General features: G+C 60.8%; 1 protein-coding gene and 1 long non-coding RNA gene across 3 annotated transcripts in view; one reads left to right on the top strand and one right to left on the bottom strand.

The window, feature by feature from the left end:
* RAC2 (Rac family small GTPase 2) overlaps window positions 1–13,205 on the top strand; it is a 14,010-nt gene extending 805 nt beyond the window's left edge. Inside the window, exons 2-7 of one of the 2 annotated variants that reach the window (XM_006166226.3) lie at window positions 1,179–1,250; window positions 7,156–7,273; window positions 7,824–7,886; window positions 8,492–8,651; window positions 11,788–11,920; window positions 13,076–13,205. In XM_006166226.3, the coding sequence (XP_006166288.1) occupies window positions 1,179–1,250; window positions 7,156–7,273; window positions 7,824–7,886; window positions 8,492–8,651; window positions 11,788–11,918 (544 nt within the window). In that variant the 3' untranslated portion in view covers window positions 11,919–11,920; window positions 13,076–13,205. Of the gene's footprint in view, window positions 1–1,178; window positions 1,251–7,155; window positions 7,274–7,823; window positions 7,887–8,491; window positions 8,652–11,787; window positions 11,921–12,519 lie in introns of both variants that reach the window. The other variant, XM_006166225.3, reaches the window with a different exon arrangement.
* A 1,397-nt stretch (window positions 13,206–14,602) lies between these two features.
* LOC114005655 (uncharacterized) lies at window positions 14,603–18,951 on the bottom strand. The gene is made up of 3 exons (XR_003547490.1): window positions 18,821–18,951; window positions 16,737–16,827; window positions 14,603–16,616 (listed from the first exon to the last, which is right to left on the bottom strand). It is a non-coding gene; the product is annotated as an uncharacterized LOC114005655 (long non-coding RNA).
* Window positions 18,952–18,971: the final 20 nt, after the last annotated feature.

The raw sequence follows: 18,971 nt of genomic DNA, 5'->3' as shown, positions 1-18,971 counted from the left end.
TGGGGTGGGGGCGCAGGCTGGGCTGTCAGATCTCAGTGCTCTGGGGCTGTCATGTCCCTTGGGGCCTCAGCGTCCTCATCTGTAAGATGGCAGGTCCAATATGTCACTCTGGTGTGGGCCAGTGACAGTGTCTTAGGCCCGGGTCCCAGTGCCCACACCTCGGGGTAGGCGGCTCAGGTTCATCTGCCCGTACCGCCCACCCTGCTCACGTCTGCTTTGTGCTCTCTGAGGAGGGTACAGAAGTCAGGGTAATGTCCCCGTGTCCCCGACATTCAAAGCTACCTTGGTGGCAGGCCAAGGGGGTGGAGGCAAGGCCAGGAGAAGACAAGCAGCCTCCTGGAACAGGAAGTGACGGAACCAAGCAGGGTAGGGGAAAAGCCCCGAGCTGCCCTGCGGCCCCTCCGCTTCCTGCTGTCACCTGGGCCCGCCCAGCCTGCGGGCTGAGGGGGACGCACGGCCCCTGGCAGGGCCTTTACTGACCACTTCTGTGCCCAGCATCCCGCTCTTTTTCGGCCTCCACCACCCCTGACATTAGATCCATTCGGCAGGTGGGAAACGAAAGCTTAGCTAAGAGAAGTGAAGTGTTTTGCCCAAGACTCCACGGGGTTCGAACCCAGGTCTCTGGCTGTAAAACTCATGCATGTCACCACTAGGCTCCTCGGTGAGGAGGGAGGGCCAGGCTTCCCCTCGGAGTCACGGCACTGCAATGCAGCACTGTCTGGCTGACCTCTAGCCTGCTGTGAGGACGGACTCACCCGTTTTCTAGATGGGGAAACCGAGGCAGAGGAAGATTAAGTGACATACCCAAAGCTGTGCTGCTGCTAGGAGGTGGAGCTGGGCCTTGGAACCCAGGGTGTGAGGTAGAGCCTGGGCCAGGCACTGTCAGGCCTACACCTGGTCACCCTCTGTCCCGCGTCTCGGACGCAGGGCTGGCCTGTTAGACACAGCTTCCCAGTTCTGCCCACCCAGCCGAGGGCGGGCCCCTGGAGTCTGCACTTTAGCAAACACCTCGGCTAAGCCTTGGGGAGCTTGGGCTTGAGCACACTGACCTGAGGCATCTCAGGCTGGAAGGTGAGAGCCAGGCGCGGGGACCTGGGTCAGACCAGGCAGGTGCTTGGAAAGCTCCCGGCTGGGGCAGGGCCCATGACCGCTGTCCCCTGGTGTGTCCTGTCTTTCAGAGCCGTGGGCAAGACCTGCCTCCTCATCAGCTACACCACCAACGCCTTCCCCGGAGAGTACATCCCCACCGTGTGAGTGCCCAGGGCGTGGGGACACGCAGTCCCAGGGTGGCCTCCTTCGGGCACTGGCTGTGCTCCGGGACTGATGTGGGCACTTGGGGGGGGTGGTCAGGCCATCAGGTGAGGGTAGTCGCAGCCTTGACCATGGCTGCCCATGACTGGCCATGACTCGGCTGGGGGCCCAGAACGGAGAGAGGCTGCGGCATCATGGGGTGACAGGAGGAGGCTCTGACTTGGGTCTCTAGGGAAAGGGAGGGGGAGTGGGCTGCTTTGAGCAGAAGCTGGGAGAGGAGGGGAGGGGAGGGGAGAGGAGGCGCAGAGACTGCAGGGGCGGAGAGCAGAGACCTCTGCAGGCCCATCCGAAGCCCCGCCCTCTGTCACAGGACGCTGACAGGAGGAAGGCCTTCATCTGTGGGGGGCGTGGCCGTGGAGGGAGGCGCAAGGAGGTTCCTGGGGGACAACAGCAGACCCCCCCAGCAGTGTTCAGTGGCCCCATCACTCAGACAAGTCCCTGCACAGCATTCAAGGCCCCGTCTGGTCTTCCCTCACCCCAGCTTCACAGCCCACCTTCGCTTCCTACTCTGACTGCTTCTGGCCCCACTGGTCCCCAACCATCTCTCAGGGCCTTCGCTCAGGCTGTCCCCTCTGCCTGTTGTCCCCCCCTCCCCCACCAAATCCATGTGTCTAAAGCCCCCAGGGCCGCCTCTTCCAGGAAGCCTTTCTGATCTTGCCAGAATTATCTCTCCCTCCCCAGAGTGACGATCAGATGTCTCTCGAAGATTCCTGCCCCTTCATCCTCAACAGCAGGTGGATCAGGCACCTGCCCGTGCCGACAGCTGTCTGTGCCTGAGCCGGGAGGCGGGTGCCGAGCAGGCAGCACTGCCCTCGTACACGGTCACCAGCACAGGAGTGCCCTGTCATCGCCTGTGTCCCTAAGTCTCAGATGCCGGCTCCGCACCCTGTCATGCCCCTGCCTGTCCTGGGTGGGCTGGAGATCCCACTTGCTGAAGGGCCCTGGAGCGTCACTTCCCCTCTCTGACCCTCTTTTCCTTTCTCTCAGAGGAGGGTCTGGGCTGGAAGATCCCGGCCTCCGTGCACGGCACCTCCTCTGGGCAGGGAGATGGAAGGTGGGGGCTGCCCAGGCCACGCTAGGGCCAATTGCTTTCCGCAACTTGGAGGTCCCTAGTAGACCAGCTTTCCTGGGCAACTTCACAGAAGCTGGCAGAGAGGACCAGACCAGGTCTTCCTTCCTGGCCGGAGCTTCGCGTCAGGGCGGCGGCATGGCTGTGCCTCTGTGCAGTGTCACGCTCAGAGGTCCTGCGCCTGGTTTAATGCTCTGATGTCACCTGCCTAACCCTTAATACGCTTGAGCAAGGGGCTCTGTGCTTCATTTTGCACTGGGCCCTGCAAGCTTCACAGCGGGCCCTGCACCCACGCTCCTGGGTTTTCTTTTCCACCTGGGACAAGACCCTAGAGGGGCTCCTGCTGCTGCCACCCTGGCCTCCTGGGCCAGGGAGGGGAGAACGAGCCATAAGGGCCCTTGACATTGGACATGAGGAAGAGGGAGAGAAGCTGGGAAAATAGGCAGCTGTGATTTCTGGCATCTAAGGTAAAGCTGGGGGAGCTCCTGAGGGGTGGGGAGGCAGGTGCTACAGGGACCAGGTCCAAGAGGCCATCATGGCCACCTGAGCTCTGGTTGCCGGCTGAGGGAGGGCTGCCCAGTGGCCAGCCAGTAAGGTGCCAGGACCTGCGAGGCTGATCTCTGATTGGCTCTTACCCTCCCACCCCATTCTATCAGAGGGTGGTCAGCCTGCCCTGCAGTGCACATGGAGACACTGAGGGTGACTGGATGGGATTAACTTGGTCTCCCATGGCCATGGCATTCCAGCCTGGTTGCTCATATCCTAGACCTTCTATTAGGGTTCCCTTTGCATCAGAACCCCCTTTTCGCAGATGGGCAGACTCACTGTACGGGTGAGCCCATGCTGGGTGCTAGGGTACAGAGATGTGTCAGGGAGCTCCTGCCCTCGGTGCCCTTCCAGCTCACTTCCTTACAGTCATGCTCAGAAGGAAGCACGGCTTTTAGAAGTGAAAGAGCGCCATCTTGGCTTAAGTCCCCTGGGGCTCCCTTTCGCTCGTGAACCCGTCTCCAATCCTGGTGTTCAAAGCCCCCACTGCAGCCCTCCTCCCCAGCCTCATCTGCCACGCACCCCCTTGCCCACAGCTCTCACGCCCAGGCTGCCTCCCTAGCACCTGCACGCCAACTTCTGACACCAACACTGTCCCTGCTGTCACCTGCAGTCATTCAGCTCCCTCCCTGCAGCCCTGCCTAAAGCAGCCCCCACCAGGGCCTCCAACCCACACCCTGCGGGATTCCCTTACAGCCAGCCATCCTGGTCCCACTGTGTCCCGCGGCTCCGTCCCTGCAGCTCCCTGAGGACGAGCCCTTGTCTGTCTTGATGTCGTGGCACCATCTCCAGAGCAGGCCTGCACTCCCCGCCAGAGGGCAGGGCACGCCCGGGCTGCCTCAGAAGGGCGCAGGCTCAGCTCCAATAGGGAGCACGCTGACAACGCCAAGACCTGCCTCCTTGCTGTGCTCCTATCCCCGTCCCCCAAGCTGGCAGTCCACCCTGTCCTCAGGTCACTAGTCGCACATGCCCCACAGTCTCTGGGGCCCTCCATGGGGGGCGTGGTGCTGGTCAGGTAACGCCTGAGCACTGAGCCCCTCTCGCCTCCTCCTCCCCTCTCGCACCCGGGCTGGGGCTGGGCCCACCACCAGCAGCTCTCAGCTCTGCCTCTCCAGCTCTGCCTCTCCAGCTCTGCCTCTGAAGGGCCCACTGTGAGCGGTGATGCCCACACGTAGGCTTCTCTGAATGGGTGACAGGACCTAACCCTGGCTCTGCCACCAACTGGCTGGGAGATTTGGGGCAGGTCCCTTCCTGTCTGGGAGCCTCAGTTTCCTCATCTGGAAAGTGGGGCTCAGGGCTGGCCACGGTGGCTTGCAGGGCTCCTCTGGTCCAGGCTGGTTGCGGGTCTGGGTACGGGAAACCCTGAGAGCTGCACAGCCTTGATGCACCCCTGCGGCCGTCCCCGGGGCTCTGGCAGCTGGTCCTCTGGGGAGGGCCCTGATGGGGCACACTCGTGGGCGTGGAAGGTGGGCTCATTCGGCCCTTGGCATTTCCCAACGGGGCTGTTCAAACAGACTGTTTCTCTGGATTTTCCCAGTAATCCCAAGGGATGAGTTTTTGTTGTGTTTTGTTTGCTTTTTCCCACAGTGAGGCTCAGAAAAGCTAGGTCACTTGTCCAGGGTCGCACAACCAGGATGTGGCTTCACAGGGATCCCTCTTCCCTCCCTACCCCAGACGGCTGTCCTGCAGTTTGTCAGCGCACCCACTAACGGGGGTCCCAGGAGGAACAGGCTCGGATTCCGGCTCCTGCACCAGGAGCTGGCTGGCCTTGGTTGTCACTGGCTCCTTGGGGCCTTAGTTTCCCAAACTGTTAGACGGTTTGGGTTACGCGGGACTTCGTGTGCAAAGGCCGCACCCTCTGCCTGGCCCCAGAGCAGGTGATCGGTGCTGTGAAGGGTCCCATTGCCATGGCCCAGAGGTTCTGGGGTGACCCAGAGGCACGAGAACCCTCGGGGGAACGGCTGTGGGAAGACTTGATGTTGGCACCCCATGCTGGTGCCTGGGATGTGCTTTCTGGTCGAAGCGGGAACCCACACAGACACGTTTTCCCACCATACCCACCAAGTCTCTCCGTAGCGCCTTCACCCTGCAGTGCCCTGGCATGGGCGAGCCCAGGGAGTGGCAGCAGCACCTACTCTGCAGATCCCAGACCTTGGGCTGCTCACGCCAGGCCCAGCGGCTGCCGTCTGGAGTGCTGAGTCTACCAAAGAGTGCTAGTTGAGGAGGAGCGGTGGCCCTCACCCCCCTGGGGGTCCAGTAAGGCTTCCTGGAGGAGGTGACATTGAGCTGGGGTCACTGGATGTGTAAGATCTGTCTGGCAGAGGAGGAGGAAGGAAAGAGAGAGTGGGAAGTTACAGGGTTTCAGAGAAGAGTAGGCAGGGCCGTCTGAGGGACTCTGGGGTGACAGGGACACTCTCCAGGGAGGGACAGCCCAGTGTACGACACGCAGGAGGATATAACACACGCTTTTCTGGGGATGGGGGTTCTTCTCAGGAGAGAAGTCCTGTGTGTTACTCTGAAGCATCAGGGCTTCTGCAGCCTGACACTGAGCAGCGTTTAGTGAGGGCTTCCTGGAGGAAGTGGCTCTGCTGGGTTTCAGTTCAGTTTGGTCTGATTCTGTCCCACCTGTACTTGCTGGGGTCCAGGAGGTGGAACAGGCATGGGCCCCACATGCAGCCTTAGCCCTTGAAGGGACAGAAACCCACCAATGCTTGCTCAGGGACAAGGCAAAGCAGTCGAGGATGGGGAAAGAGGGCTCCTTCCAGGTGGGGACAGGGACGTGTCTGGGAAGGGTTTTGAAGCATGAATAGAAGGCAGGAGTGAAAGGGGGTGGAGGGGTTCCAGAGAGAGGGGTGGACAGATGCAGGGCTTGGAGCGGCGGTCAGCCTGGACAGCGTGGCCAGGTGGGGACCCTGGGCTAGTGGCAGAGGGGAAGGGTGCTCTGGGCAGGAGCACAGCGCGGACATGCACAGGGAGGTGGCAGGTGGCCTTGTCAAGAGATGGCCGGGCACAGGAGGAGTGGGAGGAGAGGCCAGAGGAGCCTAAGGTCTTGGCGAGGCAGGTCAGGAGACAAGGAGCAGCGCCATGTGGGGGACCTTGTTGAGTAGGTTCGGGTGATATGGATCCCTCAGGGACAGTGACAAGCTATCCCTGGAGGCACAGCTGTGGTGTGGGCAGGGAACACTGGTCTGGAGTCACACAGAGATGACTGCCCACCTGGTTAGGTCACTCGGTGGCTGTGTGGCCTTGGGCAAGTCACGGCACCTCTCCGATCCCAGTCTTCTCTGGCACGAGGAGCCAGCGCCCTCCCTTAGGGGTACGAGTAATGAGAACTTGCTCTCCAAAACCCCCCTGACTCTGAGCTGGGAGTCCTGGGCCCCTTCCCCTCTCTGAGGACCTGGTCACCTGCCTGCCTGAGGGCTGTCAGGCCGTGGTCCTCACCCGCCCTGCACCGGCAGGCACCCAGGGGAAGCGGGTGCCCGCCGAGTTCGCCTTGCAGTGGCCTTCACTGCCCTGCGGGCCTCACGGGCTGGAGGGAGAGCTGAGCGGCCGCTGGTGCCTCCCCATCCCTCGGCCTGTGCCTTGTAGTGTGTGCTGTGGCACGTCCGAGGGCCAAGAGCAATGGCGTTTGCACCCTCCAGGGCAGGTGGAAAAGCCCCAGGCAGCCCTCTGCTACCCCCTGTCCCCGCCGGGGTGCCCTGAGCTCATCCCTGCTGCCTGTGGGGTGACCTCAGTAGTGACAGCCCAACAGCTCCCCGTATTGGCTGCCAGCCCTTCCTTCTCCCCTCCCTCGGCTTCCTGGGGTCACATCCCAAGTAAGCCACTTGCACCACCCCTTGTCTCAGGGTTCGCCTCTGGGGGGAGCTGCCCTAGGGTGGGACTGAACGTCGCTCACCGAGTACTAGATGGCAGCCCATGCCCAGGCCAGGACGTGGCCGACGCTGGTTCTGATCCAGGCGTGGAGGACGGTGCACGGTTTCTACCGCTTGGACGCTTACGGGCAGAAAAATGATGGGGCTAACATGTCCTTCTTTTGTTTATTCGCACTGAAACCTTCCGGTATAAGGTGTCAGTAAAGATAAAAAGAAACTCAACGGCTTAGTGCTGAGTGGCTTTGGCAGTCACAGCCCCTCTCTGGTCTCAGCCTGAGTGAACAGCCTGGGCGGGACGGGAAGCCCCCGGGCTGTGGGCTTGAGTGTGGCCTGCCTCTGTCCTGCCCGACCCCACAGGTTCGACAACTATTCAGCCAACGTGATGGTGGACAGCAAGCCGGTGAACCTGGGGCTGTGGGACACGGCCGGGCAGGAGGACTATGACCGTCTGCGGCCACTCTCCTACCCCCAGACGGTGGGCTGCCCCCTCGCGCTCTCGGTTCCCTCTGCTTGGGGTGCCCTTCCAGCCTACCCAGCCTGGTGACCCTGACTCTCCCACTAAGAACCAGTTCGAGGAGGTTCCCTCGCACCTCCCTGGGCAGAGCCAGGGACTCCCCACACCCCGTCTGCCCTGCATCAGGCCCTGTTGTCGCTGTGCCCTTCTCCCCACGCCTCAGACCGAGGCTCCCAGGGGAGGGTCCAGGATGGTGAGCCCCAGGGTGCTGAGGGAGGGGGCAGGGCTGCCAGGCCCCGGGACTTTGGTGCTCCCTCTGGTGGGCAAGGAGGGGTCGGGACAGCACCTGGTTGGGGGTCTGGAATCCCAGCCCCCCTTGCCAGGCTGCATCTCAGGACGGCCTTCAGCCTTGGCCGGCCTGGCTTCCCCGTGTGCAGGGTGGGTCGAGCGCAGCGCCTGCGGCAGGGGTGTGCCACAGGGGCCAGGCCTGGCCTGCAACAGCTGCTGGGCCTGAGCAGCAGGCGGGGGAGGCTGCAGGGCCCGGGGGACACCTTGCCTGCTCTGTCCCCAGGATGTCTTCCTCATCTGCTTCTCCCTCGTCAGCCCAGCGTCCTATGAGAATGTCCGTGCCAAGGTGAGGGGGCAGAGTGGGCCTTGGGGACGTGGGCAGGCCACCCGGAGGGAGGGAGGGAAGAGAGTGGCCTGCAGCCTGTGGCCTGTGCCCAGGGCTATAGAGGCCACAGGCTGAGGGCTCCAGTGCAGACCAGGGCGGTGGACGGGACTGTGGGGTGGGGTGGAGCCGGGTGGGGGTCTGGGAGCAGGGTTGGGATGGCTGTGCTCCTCACCTTCCCCCCGCCCCCCCCCAACCTCATGCCCACTCTCGCCTGCATGCCCTCCTGCGGGCCTCTCACCTCTGCCCACACCTGGCCTCCTCTTTTCCCCGATCCTGTGCCCCGCTCCTACTGCACAAACTCATCAGCCCATCCTCCTGCCCCTGCAACGTCCGGCTCTTCCCAACCCTCGTGCCCCCTTCTTTCCCTCTTGCAACCTGTTCTCCATGCCTTCTCGTTCCCTCTGCCCCCAACGCCCTCCTGCCCCTTCTGTCTCTGACACCCTCCTGCCCCCTCGGTTCCCCCTGTTCCTGACGCCCTCCTGGCCCCTCTGTTCCCTCTGTCCCTGACGCCCTCCTGGCCCCTCTGTTCCCTCTGTCCCTGACGCCCTCCTGCCCCCTCTGCCCAGTGGTTCCCTGAGGTGCGTCACCACTGCCCCAGTACGCCCATCATCCTGGTGGGCACCAAGCTGGACCTGCGGGATGACAAGGACACCATCGAGAAGCTGAAGGAGAAGAAGCTGGCGCCCATCACCTACCCTCAGGGGCTGGCACTGGCTAAGGAGATTGGTACGGGCCGGGCTCAGAGTGGGGCTGGGTGCTGGCAGACGTGGGCTCCAGGCAGATGTGGGCTCCAGGCCCGGCTGCATGGTTCACACTGGCTACGCCGTGCACTGCTGTGTGACCTTGGGTGAATCGCTTAGCCTCTCTGAACCTATGGTTCCTCCTTAGTGAAGCATGGTGACAGTGACAGCGCCTGCCGGGGGTGGCTGGGAGAATTGGGCGGGTTAATATACCTCAGTATACGGGTTAGAGTACCAGAGCAGCACAGGTGTGCGGGAGCCCTCAGGGTGAGCTGGCAGTGGTGGCAGCAATGCCCACAGACAGATGCTGCAAACAAGGGGGGTGGTGTTTGGCGATGGCAGCAGAGAGTGGTGACATGTGCTGCAGCTGCTTGCAGGACAAGCAGTCAAGTCCAACGGGTTTTCCTGGAAGCCTTCCTGGAGGAGGCATCCCTGCAGCAGATTTGAAGGGTGATTCGTGTCCTACTGTCTCCTTCTCACCACCCTTGCCTCAACCTTCTGGCTTCTCAGCCAGACTTCTCTTTGCCTCTAGATCACTGGGCCAGGGCAGTGAAGTGGCTTTTTGGTCACACAGTTAGGAAGTGGCCTGGCTCAGACGTGGAAGGCAGCAAGTCGCTGGCTTGATGGGAGCCACCTTGTAATGGCTAGTGGCACTCACGGGAGAGGTGGTGGCTGTGGCCCCGCCCAGTCCTGAATCATTGGCCATGAGGCCATCCCAGGCCTGATTGCCCAGAGCCCGGGAGCCCAGGACCCTAGCTACAGCCACCCTGAGCTGCGCCTCCCGCCTCCCGCCTCCCGCCTCCCACAGGGCCCTGAGGCCCAGGGATGGCCCTGACAGCCAGGCCCCTCATGCCCTCCCCGCCGCGGCCCCACCACCCTTCCTCCTGCCGGAACTGGGAGGGCCCTGGGGACACACATCTCTTCACAGGAAGAGAAACCGCAGCCGCCACCTCCCTCCTTCCCGTGACGAGCAGGTGACACAGCCATCTTCCCCAGGCGTCTCGGACTAACTGCCGAGGGCTCTGGCTCTGCCCGCTGCCCCCAGAGACTGCACCCCTGCCTCCTCCAGCCCCACGTTTTTCAGCCGAGACTGCAGTTCCCAGCCTAGTCCTTGCCAGCTCCTCCCTGTAAAGCTCGAGTCCTGGGCTGACCTGAATGGAGCCCAGGGTTCTGGCCCTGCCCCAGGCAGACTGGCTGTGTGACCGCCGTCTAGTGGCAGCCCCTCTCTGGGCCTCGCCTGCACAGGCTGGCTTGGACTATCCCCAAAAGCCTTTCCCCTCTGTGAGGAGCTTCCTCTGGGCCCTGTCTGTCCCTGGAGCGGATCCTGTGGGGGGGTGGAGCAGGGCCGAGGCTGTGCCTGGACCCTGCTCGGGCTTGGCCAGAGGCCTGGGGGACCTGTAGGGCGAGCGAGGAGGGCTGGCCGCTCCTGCCTACCTGGGCTCTGTGGCCCAGGGATGCCGCGGTGTGGAGCAGTTCTGAGCCTGGCTGACAATCACAGCCGACAGGGCAGGGGGGCCAGGCCGACCAGCTCCCACCTCCGTTCTTACAGCAGCACGAGGCTGGGTCTCTCCTCACCCTCACTTTAGAGGGAGGAAACCCGAGGCTCAGGAAGGAGCAGCCTCCCCACCAGGACGTGCAGGGCTCATACTTGAGCTGGGGTGACCTGGCTTCCTTGGTCACAAAGATGAGGGCCATCTGCTCTCCCCTGCTGTCCCCAGGCTGCCACTGCAGCTTCCCTGCCCCCTGCCTCAGCCGAACAAGCCATCAGGTGTCTGCGGGGTCTAGGCAGGTGGAAAACTGAGGCCCAGAGAGAGGAGCGCAGGCCAAAGGCCTGGTGTGGTCGGAGACAGGGCTGCCATGAGCCCAGGGCCCCCAGCTCAGGACTCTGTCCTGGAGACCGCTGGGCCCAGCAAGGCGGGTGAGCAGGCTCTGGGAAGGGGGAGCCGGTGGGTGTGGAAGAAGAGGATGCTGTAGGGTAGACAGTGTCCAAGGGCCCCGTGACCCCCTCCGGCCGAGCCCAGGGAGCTGCGGTCTTGGGCCACTGCCATGGGCCCTGCTGGGCCTGTCTTCCCAGGCAGAGGACGACACCCAGTGTGAGACTCTGGGCAAGTGACGTCCTCTCTGCACCTCATCTTCCTCCCCCTGCCCTGTTCTTCCTTGTCCCTGGTCCCGGGCCTCGTGGGGGCTTCTTTGTAGGGGTTGCCCCTCCTGTGGTCATGACTCCCCTCTTCCCAGCCGGTGCATCCTGGCTCTGGCCTGAGTCCTGTCTGTGAGGAGGGGACACGCCTGCTCAGGCCTGGCACAGAGCAGGTGCTGACGGTCGGTCCTTGGCCCATGGAGGAGCAAGGCGCTGCAGAGAAGCAGCAGCCCTTCCTGCCTCCTCCCCGGCTCTGACGCTGCCCTGGCGTGGGCCTGTCTGCAGAGGGGTTTTGGCTTCCTCACTTCAGGGACATGCTCGGGCTGTGGTGGACACGGGAAACCATACAGGCTCCTCTAGGAGGCCCTGGAGACCCTTCCCAGAGCTGGACTCAGCCTGCCCTGCCTTCCTGCCGTCTGTGCCCCGCAGCCTGAGCGGTCACGTGGCCTGAGGCCGTCCTCACGGGGAGGGAGGAGTGCTCCCTTTCCCATGCCACCCCCCCCCGAGGGCTCCCAGTGCCCCGGGAGGGGTCACATATCCTCGATGAGCCTCAGTTCCCTCATCTGTAAAATGGGGCTGGTGCTAAGGCATGGCCAGTGATATGCGGACGGCCCTGGTGAGGGGCGTGGAGGGCAGCTATGTGCTTTGAGGCCAGGAGGCACACACGAGGCTATCTTCTAGCAGAGAGCGAGGTTCCGAGAGATGTGGTCCCTGTGGCTTGAGGTTCCACTTCCCAGGAAGGTAGCAACACCCTGTCTAGGGGCGGAGGCGTCGGAAAGACATGTCTGCCCCCGGGTCCCGGCCCCTCCTGCTGGACTCGAGCGCCTTTGTTCAGACATGGGGAAACTGGGCGTGGAGGCCGGTTCCTGCCTGGGAAGGAATCACACAGCTCCCAGGAGACCCCTGGGCTGGGACCCCATGGCCTGGCCTTCGCCCAGAGCCCTCCTCTGACCTGGGCCTCTGCTCTTGTGCACCCCCCACCCAGATTCTGTGAAATACCTGGAGTGCTCGGCCCTCACCCAGAGAGGCCTGAAAACCGTCTTTGATGAGGCGATCCGAGCGGTCCTGTGCCCGCAGCCCACGCGGCCGCAGAAGCGCCCCTGCAGCCTCCTCTAGGGGTAAGAGCCCCTCCCCACTGCTCCGAGCCCTCCCGCCCCGCTCCCTCAGCAGGCTCTGCGAGGAGGGGCAGCCCCAGCCACTGAGCATTGGCCCTCGGTACACGGGTACACGAGAGTGTCACTTAGGCTAGGACAATGGGGGGCAGGTATGGAGGTGGCCGCAGTCTCCCCAGCCTTCTGGTCATCTGCCCGAGCCCTCCTGCCCTGGGGATCCCACTTTCCAGACAGCAGGCCCAAGCGTAACCTGAGCCAGGACAGGGGTGTCACCGAGCTCCCACTCTGCCCACTCCTGCTGGGATGGTGGGGAGGACTAGCTGGCCAGGGAGCCTTGGCCCCTGCCCCCAGGAGAGCCCAGAGAGCCAGGGAGACCGGACACCCACGCGTGTGGGAGGAGGCAGGAAGACTGAGCTCTGTGACCCTGGGGCGGTGGGTTGGAGCAGGTGGCAAGGTTTCCTGGAGGGCAGTACTAGAGGGAGAGGACTTCGAGGGTGGGAGGCCCAGCTGAGCAGAGGCCGCAGGAGTGAGCCAGGAGCTGGGAGAGCTGGCGCCATGGGTCCTGCCTGTCTGTAGTTCTCACCTTCTGCCTGTCTTCCTCCCAGGGTGTACCCAGGCGTCCCGACCCTCCAGGGCCGTACCCAAAGCTGCTGGTGCCCCTGTGGGCCATGCTGTCCCCTCCTGGTGGTGTTTCTTAGCAGATGGCTGCAGAGCTTGGCCTGTGTCTTCTCCGCTGCACTGGCAGAGGAGAGCTGTGTCCCTGTCGCCTCTTGCCTCTGCCTTCCCAGGAGCCCCGAGACCCAGGAAGCCACCGTGTTACTGCAGCTGCAGCTGCTGCACTGACCTCCCCTGCCCATCTCCTCCAGTCCCGCCTGGCGCCTGAGCCCTTCTGGAAGCTTCAGACCAGAGGGTTGCCACCGTCGCTCGGATGCTCCAGGACAGGGCTCTCGCTACCTGCTGAGGCCGTCTGCTGCAACCCGGCGGTCTTTCTGTCTGGAAGCCCTGCTCCTGAGCACAGACGAGTGTCTCAGAGCTGGCTCCTCCGGTCCGAATTCTTTTTTTAGGACAACAGAAGTCAAATGAATTCTCTCAGCCTCTGTGGGCATCTGCCCAGCCAAGTAAGAGTCTGGGTTCAGCCGGGACTCTCTGTTCTACTCACAGGCTCCTGAGCGGCACTCACCGTGGGAGTCCTGGAACGTCTATCCTCTCCAGTCTGGACTTCGCAATGCAAATACAAGCCCAATCCAACCTGCTTGCACAGGAAATAAATGTATTGAGTCAAGTTTGGAAATCGGGGCTCATGTGGTGTCGCTGCAGCTTATGTTCGGGAACCTCTTTCCTTGCCCTCCGGTGGCCGTTCATTCTCAGGCAGGTGACTCTCAGGGCTTCATTCTTCCAAAGTCCAGCTCAGCCAAAAAGAACGTGTTTGGGGACCAGAAAATGGTGTGATGATTATGTAGCTGGACTTTCATGGTTCAAGTCCCAGACCCTGCAGCTTGAAACTCATGCCAGGCTCGTGTGCGTGCGTGCCCAAAATCCTGAGAGGAGAATGGGGAAGGGATTGCAGTGTGGCCATCCTCCCTTGGGGGGTGGGGAGTGCTTCTTGCTTTCTGTCTCTCTGCCTCTCTGTGTCTCTCTGGTAAGCACATGCACCCTATAGCAAAAAAGCCTTAAAAAAAAAAAAAAAGAAAGAAAGAAAAAGAAAGAAAGAAAGGAAGGAAGAAAATGTGTCTGTCCCAGGTGCTGTTTGAATTAAAGCTTACTCCGGTTGACCCCGCTTAGGGCCTGGACCCTGTGTCCTAGTGTAGTGGGGTCGGTTCCCACATGGAGACTGAGCGCTGGGCTGGGATGTAGAACTTGAGTGTCAGCACCCAGAAACCCTCACCCCACTGTTGAAGGTCATGGAAATGACCCAAGATTTTGTTTTTGTAATGTGCTGTTGGGTGTGTGTGCTCACCAGACAGAGACAGAGACAGAGAGAGAGAGAGAGAGGGAGAGAAGGAAAGTGAGAAATCACCCCCCAGGGGGGATGGCCACGTTACAATCCCTTCTCCTCCATTCTCTTTTTGGGATCTTGGGCACTCACACACGCGTCCTGCGTGAGTTTTAAGCCACTGGATCTGGGACTCGAACCATGGTTGACTACATGGGAATCTAGCAACGTAGCCATTACGCCATCTGTTGGTCCTGTGCCTGATATGATTTTTAAGCTGCTGGGTCTGGGACTTGAACCTCACAGTCAGCTATGTAGGATCCAGCTGCCTTAACCTCCATGCCACCTTCTGACTCAAGGTGAGAATTTTTTTAAAGAGCAATGGGTGTTGTTGCAATGGATGAAGTTCTCACACAGAGCCAGCCCTGCCTCAGTGTTGGCTAAATTACAGGTAACTCTCTGATGTCCACCCCTGGGGACAACGTCCCATCTCTACCCAGAACACATTCATTGTCCAGCTCATACGAGGGGTCTTCAAAAAGTTCCTGCGAAATGCATATTGTGAAAAACCTAGCCAGAGGTCTTGGGACCAGCAGTTAGCATAATGGCTATGTCGCTGGACTCCCCTGTAGTCGACTGTGGTTTGAGTCCCAGACCCAGTGGCTTAAACTCACACCAGGAGCGTGTGTGCGTGCGTGCCCAAGATCCCGAGAGGAGAATGGAGGAGAAGGGATTGCAGTGTGGCCATCCCTCATGGAGGGTGATTTCTCACTTTCTGTCTGTCTCTCTTTCTGGCGAACTCACATGCCCTATAGCAAAAACCTCTCCAAAAACAAACAAACTATCCAAAGATCTTGAACTTTGTTCCAAAATAATCTTATGCTTTAATTCTATTTCTCCCCATGAACTTTTGTGAAAGTCTCCTTACGTGTATTAACCCCCTTGCCTGTGTGGGCTGCATGTGCTCTGGAAGTGCACCGCAGTCCCTGTCCACCAGGGGCCAGCGCTCTAGAGTCTGGCCCACTAGGGGTTGTCCCTGATGATGCGGAAGGCCCCCAGTCCCCACCCACAGAGTGCTTCAGGCTCCACCTCTGCCCTCCCTGAGCTCCAGGCTGCACCCCACCCCTTCAGTTTCCCAGGCAGGACTCCCAGCTACTCAGTTCCCAGACCTCAACCTCTTGAAAGGTGTGGGTGCAGTGGGGAAGCCCCTTTGCTTTTCTTAGCTTCAGCTCAGACAAGATGGACGTTTCTAAAGTCACTTCTCCTCTGAAACATTAAAACCCACATAGGCAGGGTCCCACAGAGACGGCCTAGTTCCATTTAGTGCAGCAAAGGGCCTGGTAGCCTATCAGATGCTTGTTTCCCATGTGGCTTTGCAGCTGGGGCCAACATCTCACAGTTCTGGCCAAGAAGACATAGATGAAAGTCAGCGGCAACGGTGGCTTCTGCGAAAGGCTTTGTGTTCATCCATTAAGAAAATGACAAAACCAGGACAGCTGGGGGCACGCTGGTGCAGGCAGTTAGATCCCACAGGGCGACTGTGTGATTTGAGTCCCAGCTTGAAAATCACACTAGGTGAGCACAGGCCCAAAACCCTGAAAGGAGAGCCGAGGAGAAGGGCCTGTGACATGGTCACGCCTGCCTCCGGGCGGGGGTACTCTCTCACTCCACCTTCCTGTCTCTGTCTCTCTCTGACGAGCACGCATACTCTAAAGCAAAAACAGCAACAACCAAAAGACAGAACCAACACTGCTCTTCCCCCGTTTGAATACTTAAGGAATGTCTGGCGTTGTGGCAGCCATCCTGCAAGCTGAGGCCACAGGCGTGAAGATACAAGTCAACATGTCAAGAAGAGGGGAGCGGAAAGCGTCTCTGACAGCATGTCGGCAGCTGAACCAGGGCCAGTAGCTGCCGGGTTATGGAACGAAGGAAAAGGAAACGGTGGACTTACTTCCTTGTGCCATAGCTGGTCAGGGTGGCGTTCTGTCTGCGGGCAGCACTTCTGCCCGAGGCCTCAGGACCCCCAGCCCAGGGCTCTACCCACCATGTTGTGCCCAGCAGTCACTGGACAGGGGGCGAGTCACTGGCTTCGGCTGAGGACCAGCAGCCCCTTAGATAGGAAAGAGAACACTGTGGGAAGGCAGCGAGAACCTGGGGAGACAGGAAGCATGGGCGGTGTGGGCAGGGGGGACAACATGCCGGGGCTCACTCCTTCGGGGACGACCGCTCCTGAGTGCCCACCTAGCACACCTGAGCATCAGGTCTGATGCAGACTCAGCCCCTCCTAGCAATGAAATCATGGCCCGCTGGGCCAGGAACGCACCTGCTGGCTGAGGCCACTTCATCTGGAGTGCTCTCTCTCCAGGCCTGGCGGTTACTTCCTCTAAGGCAGGGTCGCCCCAGGGCCCGCCCCTCTCCCATCCCTGCATTTGCTGGTCACTGGGCCTGGACCATTGGCTTCCTAGTCCACCCCTCGACCCTACCACTACCCCCGATCTCAGTCCTGCCATCTGCCCATGGACAGTAGAGACAGCCTCCTCAACGGCCTCCCCACCTCCCTCCCGGCTGCCTATACTCCTCCTCCAGGCAGCCTGGGGCATCTTCCTCATTTACAAACCTGATCATGCCACTCAAATGCCATGGTGTTCTTTTGCCCTGACACATGTCATCACCAGCATGTAGTTACTGAGACTGTGCACCCACGTGGTGGTTGGGGGTGAGTTGCGCCTGCTCCTGGGAGCTCACAGTCCAATGGGGAGGCGACCGAGTCTGCAGAGGGCCCAGGAAATGTCCCCTTAGCTGGGATGTCCCCTGAGTGTCTCAAAACTGCATACTCAGTGAAGGTACCCAGGCTCTCTGACCACAGTCTGGGGGTCTTCCTTGATTTACCTTCTAGTCCCCTCACCATGTACATCCCTAGGGCCAGGCTGATGGCGGTCCACTGTGCCTCCTGCCACAGTCAGCTGTTGCTACGACAATGCTGCGGAACAAACAGCCCAGGTTCAGAAGCAGGTTTTCATTCTCACACTCACGGGCAGCCGGGCAATGGTGGCCGATCTAGGAGGGTGAGGCTGACAACCCTGCTGCAGACCGGGCTGGCAGGTGCTGCTCTGGAGCAGGCTGTGCCAGGTCTGCCCTTGCATCTGCACCCTCCTTGGGCCAGCATGCCCTGGGCCTGCTCTTCTCGTGGGGCTCATGGGGTCCCAGGATGCCCAGCTGCAGCTGACATGTACCTTTGGGGTTGCTGCTCACACTCCACAGGGCTAAGCCAACACCAGTGGGCAGGGACATGGGCCACTCCAGGCCAGGGGTGGGGGAGTGGCCCCGCAGACCCTCCGTGGCACTGCCTTGCCCACTCTTGCCCTCGGCCGTGTGGATCTCCACTGAGTAGCCAATGATCTCAGGACAGCACAGATCAGCTCAGGCCCCTTCCTTGTTCCGCAGCCTCTGGTGGCACCTGAAGACATTCATCATGAAGCCCGCAGCCTCGCCTACCCTGTGGCCCTGTGTGACTGAGGCTACTTCCAGGGGTCACCCGACACCCCTCACCCCTCTCCTCGCAAAGCCCAACCGTAGGGCAACTTCTAGTAGTCTGCTTAAAGATTAATTTAGTTCCTCCATGTGAGAGAGAGAGAGATGGAGGGGGGAGGGAGAGAGATATGGGGGGAGGAGGGAGGGAGAGAGAAGCGGGGAGGGGGGAAGGAGAAAGACCAGCAGCTTCAATCCGGTCTCACGTTGCAATCCCCCACCCCGCTCCCAGCCTTCCCAGCCAGCCTGTCCAGTTTGGGTCAACCTTGGAACCAGACCTTCACTCTCCTATAGGGACCCAGGTTTGCTCAAGCAGCAAGTGGCGGCCACCCGCCGAGGGCCCAAGTCCTGGTCCTGGAGGTCTCATGGAGCCCTCGCTCTTTTCCATCTCAGGACTTTGTTCATGCTGTTCCCTCCATCCACCATTCTCACTCGCATGGAGATGCCTCCGTGTCACCCACACCAGGGCTTGCCATCCCCTCCTGAACCTCTCCCCCACCGTCTATAATCCCGCGTTTATTACACAGGTCTATGTGGGTTTTTTTGTTTTGTTTTTTTTTGAGAGGTTTTTGCTATAGGGCGTGTGAGCTCGCCAGACAGACAGAGAGACAGAAACAGAAAGCGAGTAATTGCCCCCCAGGGAGGATGGCCACACTGCAATCCCTTCTCCTCCATTCTCCTCTCGGAATCTTGGGCACGCACGCACACACGCCCAGTGTGAGTTTAAGCCACCGGGTCCAGGACTCGAACCACGGTCGATTACGTGGGAATCCAGTGACATAGCCATTACGCTAACTGCTGGTCCCAACACAGGTCTATGTGTTTAACGGGTGCTTGCCTTCTAGACTGCACTTGGGAGGCCCTCCCCGAGCCCAGGGACCTGTCTGTCTCACCCTGTGAGCACCAGGCACTGAACAGATGCCGGGTGGATGTCGTTTGTGCAAGTGAGTAAATGGATGGGAGAGTGGGCTTTGGTGGAGGGAGGGGGAGCAAGGGAGACCCTTCCATTCCAGTGCCCAGCTGAGCCGGCTCCAACCGTCCCTGCCCCGGTGCTGGTCCCATGTGCGACCACTTGGCCTGCAGCCCTGGCCCCTGTCGCACAGAGAAGAGCCACCTAGACAGCCTAGGTGACTCGCAGAATCATGAGTGATGATACCGCAGTGGCTGGAGCAGGCCACCTCACTTGGGGGCTTGGCTCTCAGCCATGGAACCCAGTGACGACTTGTGGACTGGAGTCACTGCAGTCTACCCTGCGATCTCTGTCCCTACTCTCCCCACCCTGAGGAATCTGACCTCTGGGGCCATCTGATGCTCTAACCGGGCCGTGGGCCCTGGGAGGGATCGGCAAATCTAGACTGCCTCTAGAAAACTTCTGGAGAGTATCCAGGAAAGTGAAATGAGCAGTCATCTATAAACTCCACAATTCCATTCAGTTCAGTTCCTACCTACGAACCCCGTGCTCCGCACCAGGCTTGGCAGAAGCTGGAGGTGGGGTGCAGAGGGGAGGGTGAGTCGCAGCCAGTCTCTCAGGGGCCCAGAGGCAGAGGAGAGGCAGACACACAAGCCAGCGCCCGCCCCAGGGATCGATCCAGCCAC

Source organism: Tupaia chinensis, unplaced genomic scaffold (genome assembly GCF_000334495.1).
Source record: "Tupaia chinensis unplaced genomic scaffold, TupChi_1.0 Scaffold144197_1, whole genome shotgun sequence".
NCBI lineage: Eukaryota > Metazoa > Chordata > Mammalia > Scandentia > Tupaiidae > Tupaia > Tupaia belangeri.
The sequence above is the reverse complement of the archived record's forward strand: the minus strand, read 5'-3'. Positions and strand labels throughout refer to the sequence as shown.